Source organism: Oenanthe melanoleuca, chromosome Z (assembly GCF_029582105.1).
Source record: "Oenanthe melanoleuca isolate GR-GAL-2019-014 chromosome Z, OMel1.0, whole genome shotgun sequence".
NCBI classification, from domain to species: Eukaryota; Metazoa; Chordata; class Aves; order Passeriformes; family Muscicapidae; genus Oenanthe; species Oenanthe melanoleuca.
Window position 1 is genome coordinate 43970812 of NC_079362.1, and position 14160 is coordinate 43984971.

Consider the following 14160-nt stretch of genomic DNA (forward strand, 5'->3'; position numbering starts at 1 on the left):
CAGTTTATGCCTATTCTTTACAAATTCCTTCTTGTTAATATTTAAAGCTACTTATACCCATAAATATATACACACATTCACACACACCTATACTCCTTTTCAACAGTGCAATCAACCTTGTTCACAAAACTGATGAAAAAATTTCATAGTGTAACAAATTATTCCAAATATGACCACATAACAGCATATCAGTATTGTTCCTATTTTATGCGCATTCCCAAGGTTTATTTAGAGGTTGACAAATGCACATTTAGCTAAGCAATTTAGTATAGTAATGAGAAAAATCACAAGAAAATGCACTTTAAATATGGAAAATTAGTATATCCACACATATCAAATTTTCTAGGCTTTGACTCTGAATTACCAACCTATAAAGACTATGGAACTCTGGAAGCCGTTTAAGATCTCATTATACTACAGGTGATAGCTGTTACTAATATATATAACATATGTGAACATATATAAACACATATGAACATTTGTCTGTGTATATGTGTGTATAAATGCTTCAGTATACATATATTTGTCTATATGTATGTATATATGCATACATATGGCAGCTGAATTTCGTTTTATTTTGAAGGATTTATTACATATGTCTCCAGCGCTCTTGCAATGCTCCAGTTTCTAATTACTTCAATTCAGATTAATCATGCCAAAACTGCAATTATATTGCATAAAAATGTTTTTTAATCTAATAGATTGTTGCAGTTGTAATAGAAAATGCCATGTGCTTGGACACGAAGAACTGGATATTGATGGATGCTGTGTATGGAAGTTGCAATTATAGCACGGATTTATCACAGTTTCAGACAAAAACATCTAAAATATAATAAGTACTTATAATAAAACATAAGAGTGCTTATAATTTCTCAGTCTTATTGCTCCAAGCTTATGTGGTATGCATCACAGAATTCTAGTTTATTTTCTGCAAAAATTGATACTTTGTTTTTTTGCTGTTACTAAGCTTTTCCTTGGGGAAAAAAGAAAGATGGAATCATCACTGGCTGCTTTGTTTTGCCTCTTACTTCATAGGGGTATTGAGAAAATAAATAAATCTGCTGAGCTGAGAAGATACAGTGGTAATAGAGAACATATAAATACATAGGTAGATGCACCTTCATTATAAAAGTCTTATACATGTGTATATTTGCTTAAATTAAATCTGAATTTACCCTTTTGAAATCTGTCTCTTTGCACCTAAGTATGACACAGCCTTAAGACCATGGATTTCCACAGGGTTGGGTTCATCCTTTACACTCTAAGAGAAGCCAAATATATTCAAGAGACTGCAAATTTTTGAGACTTACGAGGGTTCTTCAGATACAGCTGTTCCTTCCTCCAGCTCTTGAGCCTGCTTATACCATGGCACCTTTGCTTCCACTGGAAGTTTCTCTATGGAGCAAACACAAGCACGTGAAAATAAGAAGCATGTGGTAACAGTGCTATGTGTGCTACCCTCCCTGCTCTCACCAAGCAGGTGTGTGATGTACAGGTGCCTTCACACACATGGAGGCCGAGCAAAAAGAAGAAAAGGAGAAATGAGAACACAGGAGGGAAACAAACTCTTTTATCACCTGGACTATATTGCTTATAAGGTTAAATGGCCAGATATTTCACTGTTGCAGGCAGAAGGGCTGTAGTGTCCTAAAGCCAGAGAGGCAAATTAGAATTGTCACCTTTCAGACTATACAATGGGACTGTAAAAGCAGTCACTTTTGAAAGTATTTTTCTGGAGAGAAACTTGCAAGGTCTAAAAGGTCTCCATTACACAAGGCAAAATGTGTACTGTTCCTCTATCTACCTTTAAATTATAGAATTTCAGAAGACATGCTGAGCTTGGTTTCGGTAGGTTACAAAAATAAAGAAAATCCTGCTCTGATGGGTGATACAGCAGGAAAACTATAATTAAATGGTCCAGCTATGCTTTTCAACTCTGTTTATCAGTTCATCAGCTATGTGGATTTAAAAAAATGAGCTTGATACTTTTTCTGTCATTCCTGATGGAAAACAGTGGAGCTGCTTTTCTTCCCCTCCAGGATGTGCACACAGGGTAATGAACTGCTCTGCTCTGCTCTGGGGAGTGAAGAGCCATGCAAACCAAACTCCACTTTCATGCAGTGTCAGAGCAGAGTAGCTGAGATGATGGCAGCAGTGCTGTTTTAGCTCTACAGGGGTATAAAACAAGAAAAAATCTGGCACTAAAAGTTGGGAAGAAGCTCTGCACTTCAACAGAACATTCTGGGCTAGGACTGGGGAATACACCACAAAGGGCAGTGAGACAGACCACTGAGGAGAGCCAGAGCCAAACCTATTTGCCACTCACAAATCACCTAAGCCTTTTGGGTTTGTGTAAGAATGGACTTGTACTTGCCAAGAGGAGCAGCTTAATGTCATTCAGAACAGTCAGAATTTTCTGATTCTACTGTGCAGAACAATGAACATTTCACATATGCATATGAAATTTTCCATCTCTCAGTTGTATCACAGAGGAACAATAACCAACAAATTGACTGCACAGCTACTGCAACTTTAGTCATGCAAATTTCCTTGGAGCAAGTTGTTAACTGAGGAAAAGAGGGAGAGTAATAGCATTACTATTCCTCTATCTTAAAACACAGCTTGTCAAGCTCTTCATCTAACATATAAGTGACATTTAAGGACAAATGTTTGCTATCACAGCTCTTAATTTAGTCTATATTTTACTAATCATCCAGAATATGTAGTAAATATTTCTATGTTCCACTGTTTTATGAGTTTTGGAAAGCCCATCTGTGATTTTTTTTGTTTAGATATAAGTGCTTGTAAAAACTAAAGTGCTTGTCTAACATAGCCTATTTTGTGACTTTTTAAATAACCTCCCTTTTTTTACAAGTGTACTTAATTATCTTCTACATTGTAAAATTTGTTAGAGGATTAGAAATGTTGATGTTGTACAGTATGCTTTGACAGAAAAATGAACAAAAAGCACTTCTAATATAAGCTAAGGAGAAATTTTTACCTTTGGAGATAAGAGTAAAGTATTTTCTTTTATAAAATGCTTCAAGTGAAAAACACTTATATATTACACAGAAAGTTGTAATAGATGAATATACATTCTCTAAAAAACTGTAAATCATTACTTAATCTATTGATAGCCTATTTTTTCCAATTATTGGTGCAACATAAAGTGCCTTAGGGCTTGAATAAACTAAAATGAAATAAATTTCATTAACAATTTTCCTTCTATTTATTTTTCACAGGGTGTGCTAAGAGAAGAGAGACTTCCACATTTTTTGCCTTGCTGCTTCTGTCAGCAAGTTAGGAAGATTGTTTTCTGCTTTGTGTTAGTGCAGTTGGAAAAAAAATGAGTCTAGGACTAAAACATTCAATAGATTATAGGTACCTCATTACCCCTACTGCTCTAAATTTCTAACTCTAGTCTGTGAAATAAAAAGGAAAAATTTCCAATCTATAAATAGAATAATTTGATTTGGATGACACCTCTGGATACCATCTAGTCCAACAGCCTTCTGAAACCATTGTTCAGCCTTCAGATACATGGATGTTCAAACACCATCCCTTACATTATGAAAGGAGAACTGTGAGAGTGTTGCAGAACAAAAAAGAGGTGGAAAACTAAACCAAATTAAGCCAAGCTTTGCACAGGACTTTTCATTATACGTGAAAAAACGGAAGAAGGAAGTAAGTCCCTACAATCACAAATTAATCATGTATGTGCTGCAAAGGGCAGCACAAGATCTCATGCAGGATAAAGATTCCATGCTCTTGCAAGGGTGGGCTTCCAGCAAGGAGTAATTTACTTTGTTCCCTGAGAAGTTCCATTTGATGGCATTTAATGACAGTTGGAGGTAAGGAAAACTTTCCTGTCTGGCCTTGCACCCTTCTAAGCAGAAATCAGTTTTGGATTGTTTGCAGCACAAGCTCTCTTTTGTGTCTTGCTGCATTTTGCTAATGCTGTATGATGCAGGCAGACTGGATCTTGCACTACCTGTGTTCCCAACACCATAAACCTACAATGCCTCAAAAAAACAGCTGTCTGAATGAGCTGAAATCCACCAAATAACTGTATGAGGCTCAGTCATGCTAACAGAGTAACAAGGTCTTTCTCTGCGTTTTTTTTTTTTTTGTTTTGTTTTTTTTTTTGTTTTGTTTTGGTTTTGGTTTTTTGTTTTTTGTTTTTTGTTTTTTTTTTTTTACATCTTGGAAGGTGGATGGAGTAAGCTCACACTGGCCAGTAAAATACAATGAAAACATACTCATTACTTCCCAAAGACTCCGTGTCTGGGCTTCACCACTCTGGTGCCTGGCAGATACCATGAATTTTTATGGTTGTGATAAACTGGAATCTTGCAGCTTGGGGTGTATGTCTATCATCAGCCTTTTGGTGCAGAAATTAAAATTACATGTTTCACTGTTCCTTCTCAGAACAGCACAAGATCCTGGATCAGTCTTACTTTACAGGGCTTCACTGAAGAGTGCTTTTAATAAGTTTCAAGATGATAATTCTTTTTTTAAAAGGAATTGTTTTCTTATGGCACAGTGGAAATCTCCAGTTTAGGAAAGTTAAGTCCAAATGAACTGCTGCAGCCCAGAGATTTCCATAAATTAGTCAGCATAGGGGCACAGAGGTGGTGACAATAAAGCTGTATACATGCATGGTGCCATGCATGCTCATGTACCTGTGAAAATCACAAATAAATGTATCTGCTGCACCTGGTCACTGCCTGTTAATCCAACCTAGTCTCCAGGTGTCTTTCTAACATTCCCATCCCATAAGAACTCCAAAAAAAATGCAGGAAGATTTCCTCCATCTTTCAGCAAACTACAGGGGTTTAAGGCCAAAGCAAGAAAAATATGACTACAAAACTTGTTGTATAATTTGCTAATAAGATGTTTCTGTCTGACAAATTTTGCAGCCTAGATAGTAAGAAGCACCTTATGAGATATGCTTGCTCCTGATCTATTTCATACTAAAAGTTATGAACAGGCTCTTTTGTAATTGCAGTTACATTTATTATAGACATTATTTATATATTTAATTTTAACTTATTTTAAAACACAGGGCAAATTTAGGTTGGATGCAAACAGTGAAAATACAGCCAAATTTACATTTCTATTCCTTGGTCTGCTGGGCCACAAATTAACTATGAAAAGCCTGAAGCTTGTAAGACAAAAGGAGTCAGCACTCACTCCAAGCTGCTGGCAGGCAGACAGAAACAGACAGGTGCAAAGTCATAACTCAATGCAAGTGGAAACTGCACTGATGCCAGCAGTGAAACAGAACAGCTGAACGTGGAAGAGCTCTGAAAAATTTATGAGAGACATTCTGCCTTGTTACCTTTGGGTTTGTAGCAAGGAGTGGGTACAACACATTCTTCTTTTATGTGTGGCTTTGTTTTAGTACTACAGCCTCCTGTGTGCATCCCTCTGTGGTCAATGCAAAGGACCACACGGTATCTGAGTCCTTGTCCACAGGTCACAGTGCACTGGATTGAAAAATAACATGAAGGGAGAAAGTGATAAGGAGAAAGAAAAAGTCACACATAGTGATAACAAATGTAAGTGGAACATGCAGCATCAGAGAGCCAAATATGATGCAGAAACATCCAACCTTGAAAATAAACTATCCATCATATTTGGTAATTACACATAAAATATAAAATTGACAGAAATGTTTGCTTTTTTGCTCAGAACATTTACTTGACTTAGACATTTTGCCACTGGACTTCTCTTGCAGTGTCACTCTTGCAATATTGCCTACTTGGCTTGTAGCCATCTGTCCTGCATTGGATGTGCTCAGTAACACCCTGTCGTTTCATTTGTAGGCACTCTGCTTGGCTTGGACAAAGTACTGGGGCTCATGCATCAACGGGGTTACACTCAGCTATTCTGGAAACAGCACCAAACAGAATGGAAACTATTGGGCTTTCTTCCCTCAGACACTTTCTTAAGGTTATTTTGATTTTGTTTTTATGTTTTTTGTTTGTTTGGTTGGTTTTTTTGCTATTTTTGCTATTTTTGCTCTGGGTCATCAACTTCTACCCCCTGCACAGATTGTTTCAAAACTGGTTGCACAGGAGGTGATTAAAACTACCAATCATTTGGAAGCACTATGGATGTCACCAATGTTACTTTGCTCTTGGACATCTAGAAATCCGCAAACACTTTGCAATTAGTCAAGAACACCTAACCTGCTTTAGCTTCTAAAGCACAACTTACTTTTTGAGAAACTGGGGTGGTGAGAAATTATATTCAAGCATAGTTTTTATGTACAAAGTTAAAATATTTCACTACTTTTGTGGAAGAACATTTCCAAGACATTTACTTTCATACAGAAGGAAAGACAAGTCAGAACAGACAAATACAGGTATCAAAGAGCAGAGTCATATACAGATTTATGTGCTTTTTGAAATTTGTTAGCGATTTTGAGTTTTGATTTATGACTTAAATGTGGTAATACAGAAATAACATTACATGCTTATAGTTTTGTCGTTTTTTTTGGTTTTTTGGGGTTTTTTTTTGTTTGTTTGGGTTGGTTTGGTTTTTTGTTTGTTTTTTGGTTTTTTGGAATTTTTTTTTTTTTAATGTGACTTTCACTTATATTCCCAGTCTATTATTAGTAGAAGGTCACTAATTAATTTTACAGAGCTGATTTATTTTTCCATCACTCTCCTTGCTCATGTTCATCTTTTTAATATATTTTTCCTGAGTGGTTACTTTGCAGTCAGACAAATAACATAATTTCAAACAGAGGTGTTGGTAATGAGAGGAAACAGTAAGTGTTCCTACTTCCAAAAACTCACTAAACTGTAAATTAAGAAATTCTCCCAAGTGCGTTAAATACAAAACCAACAAAACTAAGTTGGTTACCGGAGACCATTCTTGAGCAAGCCACTTTGGACAGTCAAATATATTGCAAGGCTGGACAACAGGCATCTTTGGAGTATACATGCATTTCCATTCCTCCACAGGGCTGATGTGCCCCTGAATGTCTTCCTCCACACAGGAGATGCTGCGGCTTTGAATGCCCCCTCCACAGGATGAGGAACAGGCAGTCCAGGGTGTACTTTCCCATCTGGGAAAACAAAGAGGCATCAGGAAACATTAGCCTTACTGCTCCCACCCCCACCTGCACCCCCAAAATGCATAAACAGCTATCTACAAGGTTGGTTGTTTGCATGGGGTTTTCGTTTGGTTGCGGTTTTTTGTTTTTTGTTTTGTTTTGTTTTGTTTTGGTTTGGTTTGGTTTAGCTTGGTTTGGTTTGGTTTGGTCTTTTTACCTGGGTAACATCACTAAAAATTATTAATGTATCTATTTTCATAGGTGTCCACAGAAGCAGAACATGCTCATGGCTGGTGTCTTTTTCATCACTCCCACTAATTAAATTACTACTGCCATAAAAAATCTAAATTTTTTAACTTAGCTGGTTTTTCTTTTTTTAATTGATAGGATTATAATATTTTCATGATTTCTCATATTCTGAGGAATCTTTGTCACAACTCAGTGTGCTGTGGGGCTCATGCCCCTTTCGCAGAACATAAAGGGAAAGAACAGTGTTTTTTTCCAAGGAAGCAACTCTGTAAAGAAGGAAAGAAAGATGAGTGGAAGTCACCAGAAAGAAAATGTGACTATACTAGTAAGATGCATGTCCTCTGATGGATAAACTAGGTGGACCTTGTTTTCTTAGAGTTACGGCAGTGAGAGGAGATGAGAAACCATCTTTTGTCTACAAGTGCCATTTGAGAATATAATGAAAAATACTCAGAACAATATCTGCATGTTCTGAAAAGCTATGCATACTTATGAGAATAATCCTTTTTTTAGTGATGCATACGCTATAAGGCAACCTTAGCAAATTCAAGTAGCTTAAATATAGCAGATAGTTTGGTTCTCAGAATGTAAGAATGTGAAAGAGGAAAATAAAGTTTCCCTATTACAACACGTCTTAAAGCAGGTGTCACATCTCCTTTCAAAGTATGAAGGGTGCAGCATTAGTTGAGGATTTGGGAAAAGAGTTGGTGGTGCATTAAAAGGTATATCATACACTTCCATCTTGGTGATAAAATAAAAGGCTGAAGAGTTGCAGTAGGGAAATCTGACAAAGATGCTTCCACAGATTTGCTCTCTACTTCTGGAATATTTATTTACTCTTCTCTGTCCCTGGTATTTGATGCTGGTCTCAGGCAGGTAATGCAATGAAACCAGGGCCTCTTTGGTTTGGTGCTTTTTTTGTTTTGTTTTGTTTTGTCTGTTTGGGTTTTTGTTTTATGTGTTGTTTTGTTTGTTTTGGGGTGGATTTAGTGTCTTTGTTCAGTTTGGTTATTATTTGTTAGGGTTTTTTTTGTGTGTTTCTGTTTTTAAATTTTATTATATATAATAAATATATAATATATATATAATATATATTTATATTTATATATTTATATATATATATAAATTATATAATATATATAATAATATATATATATTGTTGTTTTGGGACTTTTTTGTTTGTTTATTTTTCCTAAACTGTGCAGTTTCGGAGGAAAGGCATTTTTATCCCTTGACTTGGTCCTGTCTCATGCCAGCCTCATGGTGTATTCAGTTTCAGCTACCTCTGAGTTTTGGAGAAAACATGTAGCTGTGTCTTCCCTGTCAGGGTGATGAAGGAAGAGTTGAGCCCTGTTACTGGGTTCACAGAAGCACAGGTGGGAGTGGGGCAGAGAGAGAAAAGGGGAAGTGGAAGCAAAACAGCAGACAGAAAAAGGGGGTTAGAGGCACCAGGATGCTGTTGCAGTCTGAGCAATTGATAGAGGGGCAGATTAAAGCAGAGTAGTGAGGCTGGGAGAGTGGATGCAACACAACAGATGCAGGGTGAGACCATAATCTAGAATAGCTTGAGAAATAGTTTCTTTTATTTTTATTTTTTCTCCTTTCCTTTCCTTCCTTTTCCTTTCCCTTTTTCCTTTCCCTTTTTCCTTTCCTTTTTCCTTTTCCTACCCTTTTTCCTTTCCTTTTTCTTTTCTTTTCTCCATTCTCTATTAAGTATTGTTGAATTATCTTCTGATACAAAATTTTCTCTGTACTTTGTCAATGTTCATGCCCTTTGTACACAATAGTAATGAAATATACTTTATTAAAGATAAAGTGTTGAACCCTGTATTTGTATTTTAGCTTCTGTATTCCTTACTAACAGGTTTAACTTTTGAGGCTAGAAGGAACACACACGGATGTTTTTTAAAACAAATAACGAAGAAAAATGTTTTGCAGAAAACAAGGAATTAGATGCAGAGGTATATTTCATAAGTGTATCTCACAAATATTTGGTGCTAATGACTATGTGGACATGAACATAAGCACTTATTTGGGAAGAGAATATCCAGGTCCTAATGGCACAGATGTTAAAGGGTTTGAACATGAATGGCAGCCACAGTGCCTGGCTAGTAAGTTGCTCTGCTCCTTGTCTTACTCAGTTGGAGGTTGGTCCATGATTTGGCTGGAGACTGGAATGTGGACACACTGCATTTGCACACTGATGCTGAAAACTCTGCATCAGGCCTCAATATAGCTGGAAGGAGGTTGTTTCCCACCTGGATGAAACTATCATGTTGTCTAGAGGGCTCTTTCTGTGATTTCATAGTCCATGACACAATGAATTAATGAAGAAGAACACACAGCACAATAACTCAGCATGTCCAGGCAGTATTTAAAAACCCAGAGGTTAATTTCCTTCAGCTATCAAACGTTTTTATCATCAAGTCTTATTCACTGCTTTAAGAATAATTACTCATCTGATTATTTCCATGAGCATCTTGAGTCTTACATTAAAGACATTTTAATTGTGATTTAACTAATGATAAAATCAGGGCTTGATCCTATTCCTGCCATCATCCCCTTTTTCATAGTAAAGCTAATGAATTAATGCCCCTGGGGAAGGCATTAGCATGGGTTTGTAGGATCAGAAAACAACACTAATGTTGTCAAAATCCAAAATCTCACAAATTATTGGCATGCAAGAAGCAGCAAAATGAGGGTGAGGGAGAGAAAATCTCGTGGTTCATAACAAAGCCACAGATTATAGCTCTGTTCAGAGAGGAGTAAAGGGCAAGAAAAGGGAAATTTGTGTGAGAAAAGGGAAACTGGGATTGGGGAATGAGAGAAAGAAAGGAATCATACACTTAATAAGTCTGCATTTCTCCTTCAGATAGGCTATTATTTCAGTTCCGCATTGACAGAATTTATTACACCAGGATAGCACTTGAACATCTCTACATTAAGATGACAACAGTCCAGAGCAAGAGAAAAGCAGCATCTGTTAATTTAGCCTGAGAGCAAAGCAGAAGTACAGAGAAGAATAAAAGAAAAAGAAAATGTATTTGTTAAGCCTAGCATCTGGTTGACTGTTTTACATACCGAGGAAGTGGATGGTAGAGGTCATAGGGCATGATCTGCTTGTATCCATCACTGTTAGGAACAATAATGCCAACCCTCTGAGTAGAAGGTACACATAATAAAATAAACACTAAATGATTACATTATACAACTTTTGAATACAATATTACAATATTGTATTACATTACACAACTTCATGTATTACAGTATTATAAAACAACAAAACAATATATTTTACCTAAATTGTCATCCCATTAATAAAAAAAATAATGCTCCCATCCTACTTTTTCTGAGTAATTCAAAGAATAAATCACTGGTTACTACTTTTTCCTTATAAATATATTATTGTTTGACAAATAATCAATCTACTGGTAAAAGTGACCCAAATATTATATTAACTTATATCGTTATTGTCTGGCATCAAAAACAATGTTTCTATACTTCATACTTTCTTGGAGCATGAACTGAAAGTCACTGAGGACAATAGGGGAACTTCTATCTGCTTCAGAGACCTCTTAAAAAAACAACCTTTCTATAACTACAGAAATCCTTTCTGCAACTATATGGTTGTTTCTGCCCATCAAATAAAACATCTGCTTTTACAGGGGACAGGATTAGAAATCTGAGTAATCACAGTGCAAGAATTTAAATCTGCAATTCTTGTCTCTTCACCTTAAATGAGTCCAGACCTGCATTTATTTATTTTTTCCCCTGGAATAAAGAAGGAGCCTGAGAAAAGATTAGAATGTCAGGTTGGATATTTTTGGTTTGTCGTAACTTGTTGGCTTGTTTTGCTGTACTGTAACTCATATGGTGTTACAATGGAACATCTAAAAGCTATAGAAGGCAATTGCATACATCAAAACTAGGAATTATCTGAAATATCATGCCAGTTATGTGTAAGATGGATGCCTCTTGTCTCATTGGCAACTACAGGGTCTCACTGAATTGCTAGTCTGAAATCTTGTATTTTGTCCACACTTTCTAAAAATAAAAGTTTATAATTTTGACTCAAAGTAACTTTAACCATGTTGTCTCCCAGTTATCAGGCATATCTCTTGACATAAAACAGATGATCTCGGAGGACCTCATTTATCACCTTCATCAAAGCCACTTGGGTATTTGGATAGGGCAAGTGGGCAGAAAAATCAAGGAGTGAATACTAATTGCATTAAAATAAAAAGTCAGTCTCCATCCAATTTATGGAGAGATGAAACTGAATGTCAAGAATAAAGGTGGTTTTTGGGAGCCTTTTACAGATGAGTAGTGGTAGGTATGGTGCTATGGATTTCTGCAAGGGGGAAGGAGAGGAGGAGGAGGAAGGGAGAAAGTATTCTCCATCCTCAACACTGCTCACTGAAAATGCTGTAAGCATTCAATGGAGTCTTGTCAGGCCAGGCCTAAAGGGGTCTGTTCTCCTTTTAGTCAACAGGGGTTTTATAGGCATAACTTGTCCAAGACAGAAGAATGGATTCAATTGTGTTTCCACAGCAAGGAGTCAGCGCCAGGTCAGTGTGCTGGAATTTTCCAGCGGAAGTGCGGGAAGCAGCTGGAGCCCTGGAAGTGTGTGACAGGGACCAGACAGTTCCCTCTAGGACCAGCAGCCAGTGCAGCCACAGGAGATCTCTGCATGAGTGCTCGTATTTGCATCTTCGAAGAGCTGCATATCCCCACAAAAATCGAAAAATCGAAAAATCTAGGAGAGGTTGTTCTGGTGCTGGGAAGCTTTAGAAAAGACAAATGGGTCATTTAGAGAATGGTCAATGAACAAGTCTTTTCACACTTGGATTGATGGGTAGATATCTGGAGAATGTGGAGGAATTGTGTACTAGTATTCTAAGAAGACAGAAGGGAATTCTTTGTGAGGGTTTTTTGCCTCTGCTTTTGGAAATTTGCTGTTTTCCTGACTCTTCTACTACTGCTGTTGAAGTTTTACTCTGAAGCTATTTGCACCTTCAAGCTTGCTGAGAAGTGGTTGGAGAAAAAGGCTAACATAATGAGTTAAAAAATGAAATAATTACACTATAAAAACATCTACTGCCTAAGAAAAAAGCAGGTTTCAAAACATTTCATTGCAGTGAAAAGTATTTTCTTTCTAATAAACATTATGTGTATGCATAATCCAAGTCTAGAATGCATTACTTCCAATACCATTCAGATAGAAATAAGTGAACTACAATCTACACTGTTATGAATATTAAGTAACATTTACAAAGCACTAGGTTAATACTGTAATTGGAAAAAATCTGGCATGCAAAAATTGCACCTCAGTAAACAGTACTGAGCTCCACAAATTTATTGATGCTCTCTTTGTGCATATGTGAGGGGCTGCCAAAGGCCCTCACTTTGTAACTACAAGAAAATGAATCACAGCCATAAAGTCATAGCAAGGAAAAAGGCCCCCACAATAATACACAATGTTTAATTTATGACTTTAAAAAATAATTTTCTTAAAACAAAAGAACAGATGATCATCCTATCATTAATGACATCTGCACTTTTCTAGCTAGTCTTGTGTTAAGTTTTTTGTATGCGTTCCATTAAAAACCCCTAAGACCAAGGTAACACAAGGTAATTTTTTCAAAAAAATCTTAAGAGATTACTTTGGTGTATTCTTACTTTTTGATGGGACAAAGTGGTTTAAATTCCATGAATCTATCAGTCCATCATACTCCTATGACCAAGATCGGAGAGATCTACTTTATGGGGTTTATTTACCACCCATTACCAAGACAATGCAAAGGGCATGGTGTGCTAAACGAGCAGAGGAAATAATAATTCCTTCACTGAAATATGCACGAGTAGCTAACAGGACTCATTCACAAAACATCAAGAGATTTGGCAGGAGCAGGAGCAGAAAGAAAATTATTTTGCAGAGCTGTTCTGTCTCCTACGCCTGCAATCTCCCATGTCTTTCAGCAAATCCTGCCATATATTCTGCACATGTTTTTTTTCCCTCCCGAGGGCTGGCAGTCTCAACACAGTTCCTCTTCCAAGGCACGTGTATGGTTAGAATGGGAGCTGCACATGACAGAGGTGAGAGTGCTGCAATCACATCTGCCATCTCTGCAAACATCAAGCCTTCCCCTGGGATGTTTCACAGTTGCATTCCTTGGAAGATATGTTTGGTCAACTCATCCCCAGTTGCTCTTTTTCCCTCTTAAACCCGATTTAGCACAGATGACAAGCTCAAGTGCCTTTCTCCTGACAGAGCTGAGGGCTTTGTAAAATAATAAATAATAATAATAATAATAATAATAATAAATCTAGAAATATATAAAATAATAATAAAATAAACGAATAACAATAAATAATAAATAATAATCAAGTAGCTTGGGTTGGCTGTGCTGGAAGACATGAAAGGGCTCACCACAAACAACAATAGTTTAGCATCCAAGCCAGCATCTCTGTGAAAGACATGATTATCACTGGACAGACATCAAACTCCTGCAAAAGACTGCACTTCAACACTTCAAATCCTGACACTAAGGTGGTGTGTGATACTGCACTTCATTGTTCTCTGAAGATGCCACACTGTGACATTATCTCCTTGTGCTACAAGAACACTCTCTGTGTTGAGAAAGAGTTAACAAGGCCACAAAGAGATGGTTATCTGTTAATGCCTCCTGTGTATTATTCTGTGTATCCATTACTTTTTCTCTTCAGAGCTGGGGTTGATGACAGTAACACTACAGGGACAGGCAGCATTGGTTTCAGTGCCTACATTTGCAGGCAGTGAAATGGTAATTCTCAGTTATGCTACCAGTATCAATTACCTTTCTGGC

The 14160-nt window shown here is 36.9% G+C and overlaps 1 protein-coding gene across 1 annotated transcript in view; it reads right to left on the reverse strand.

Moving 5' to 3' along the window:
- ADAMTSL1 (ADAMTS like 1) overlaps positions 1 to 14160 on the reverse strand; it is a 176650-nt gene that overhangs the window by 81390 nt on the left and 81100 nt on the right. The window contains exons 11-14 of the mRNA XM_056514574.1: positions 10397 to 10447; positions 6874 to 7078; positions 5342 to 5489; positions 1311 to 1395 (exon numbers count right to left, since the gene is read on the reverse strand). Of these exons, the coding sequence (XP_056370549.1) occupies positions 1311 to 1395; positions 5342 to 5489; positions 6874 to 7078; positions 10397 to 10447 (489 nt within the window). The remainder of the gene's footprint in view (positions 1 to 1310; positions 1396 to 5341; positions 5490 to 6873; positions 7079 to 10396; positions 10448 to 14160) is intronic.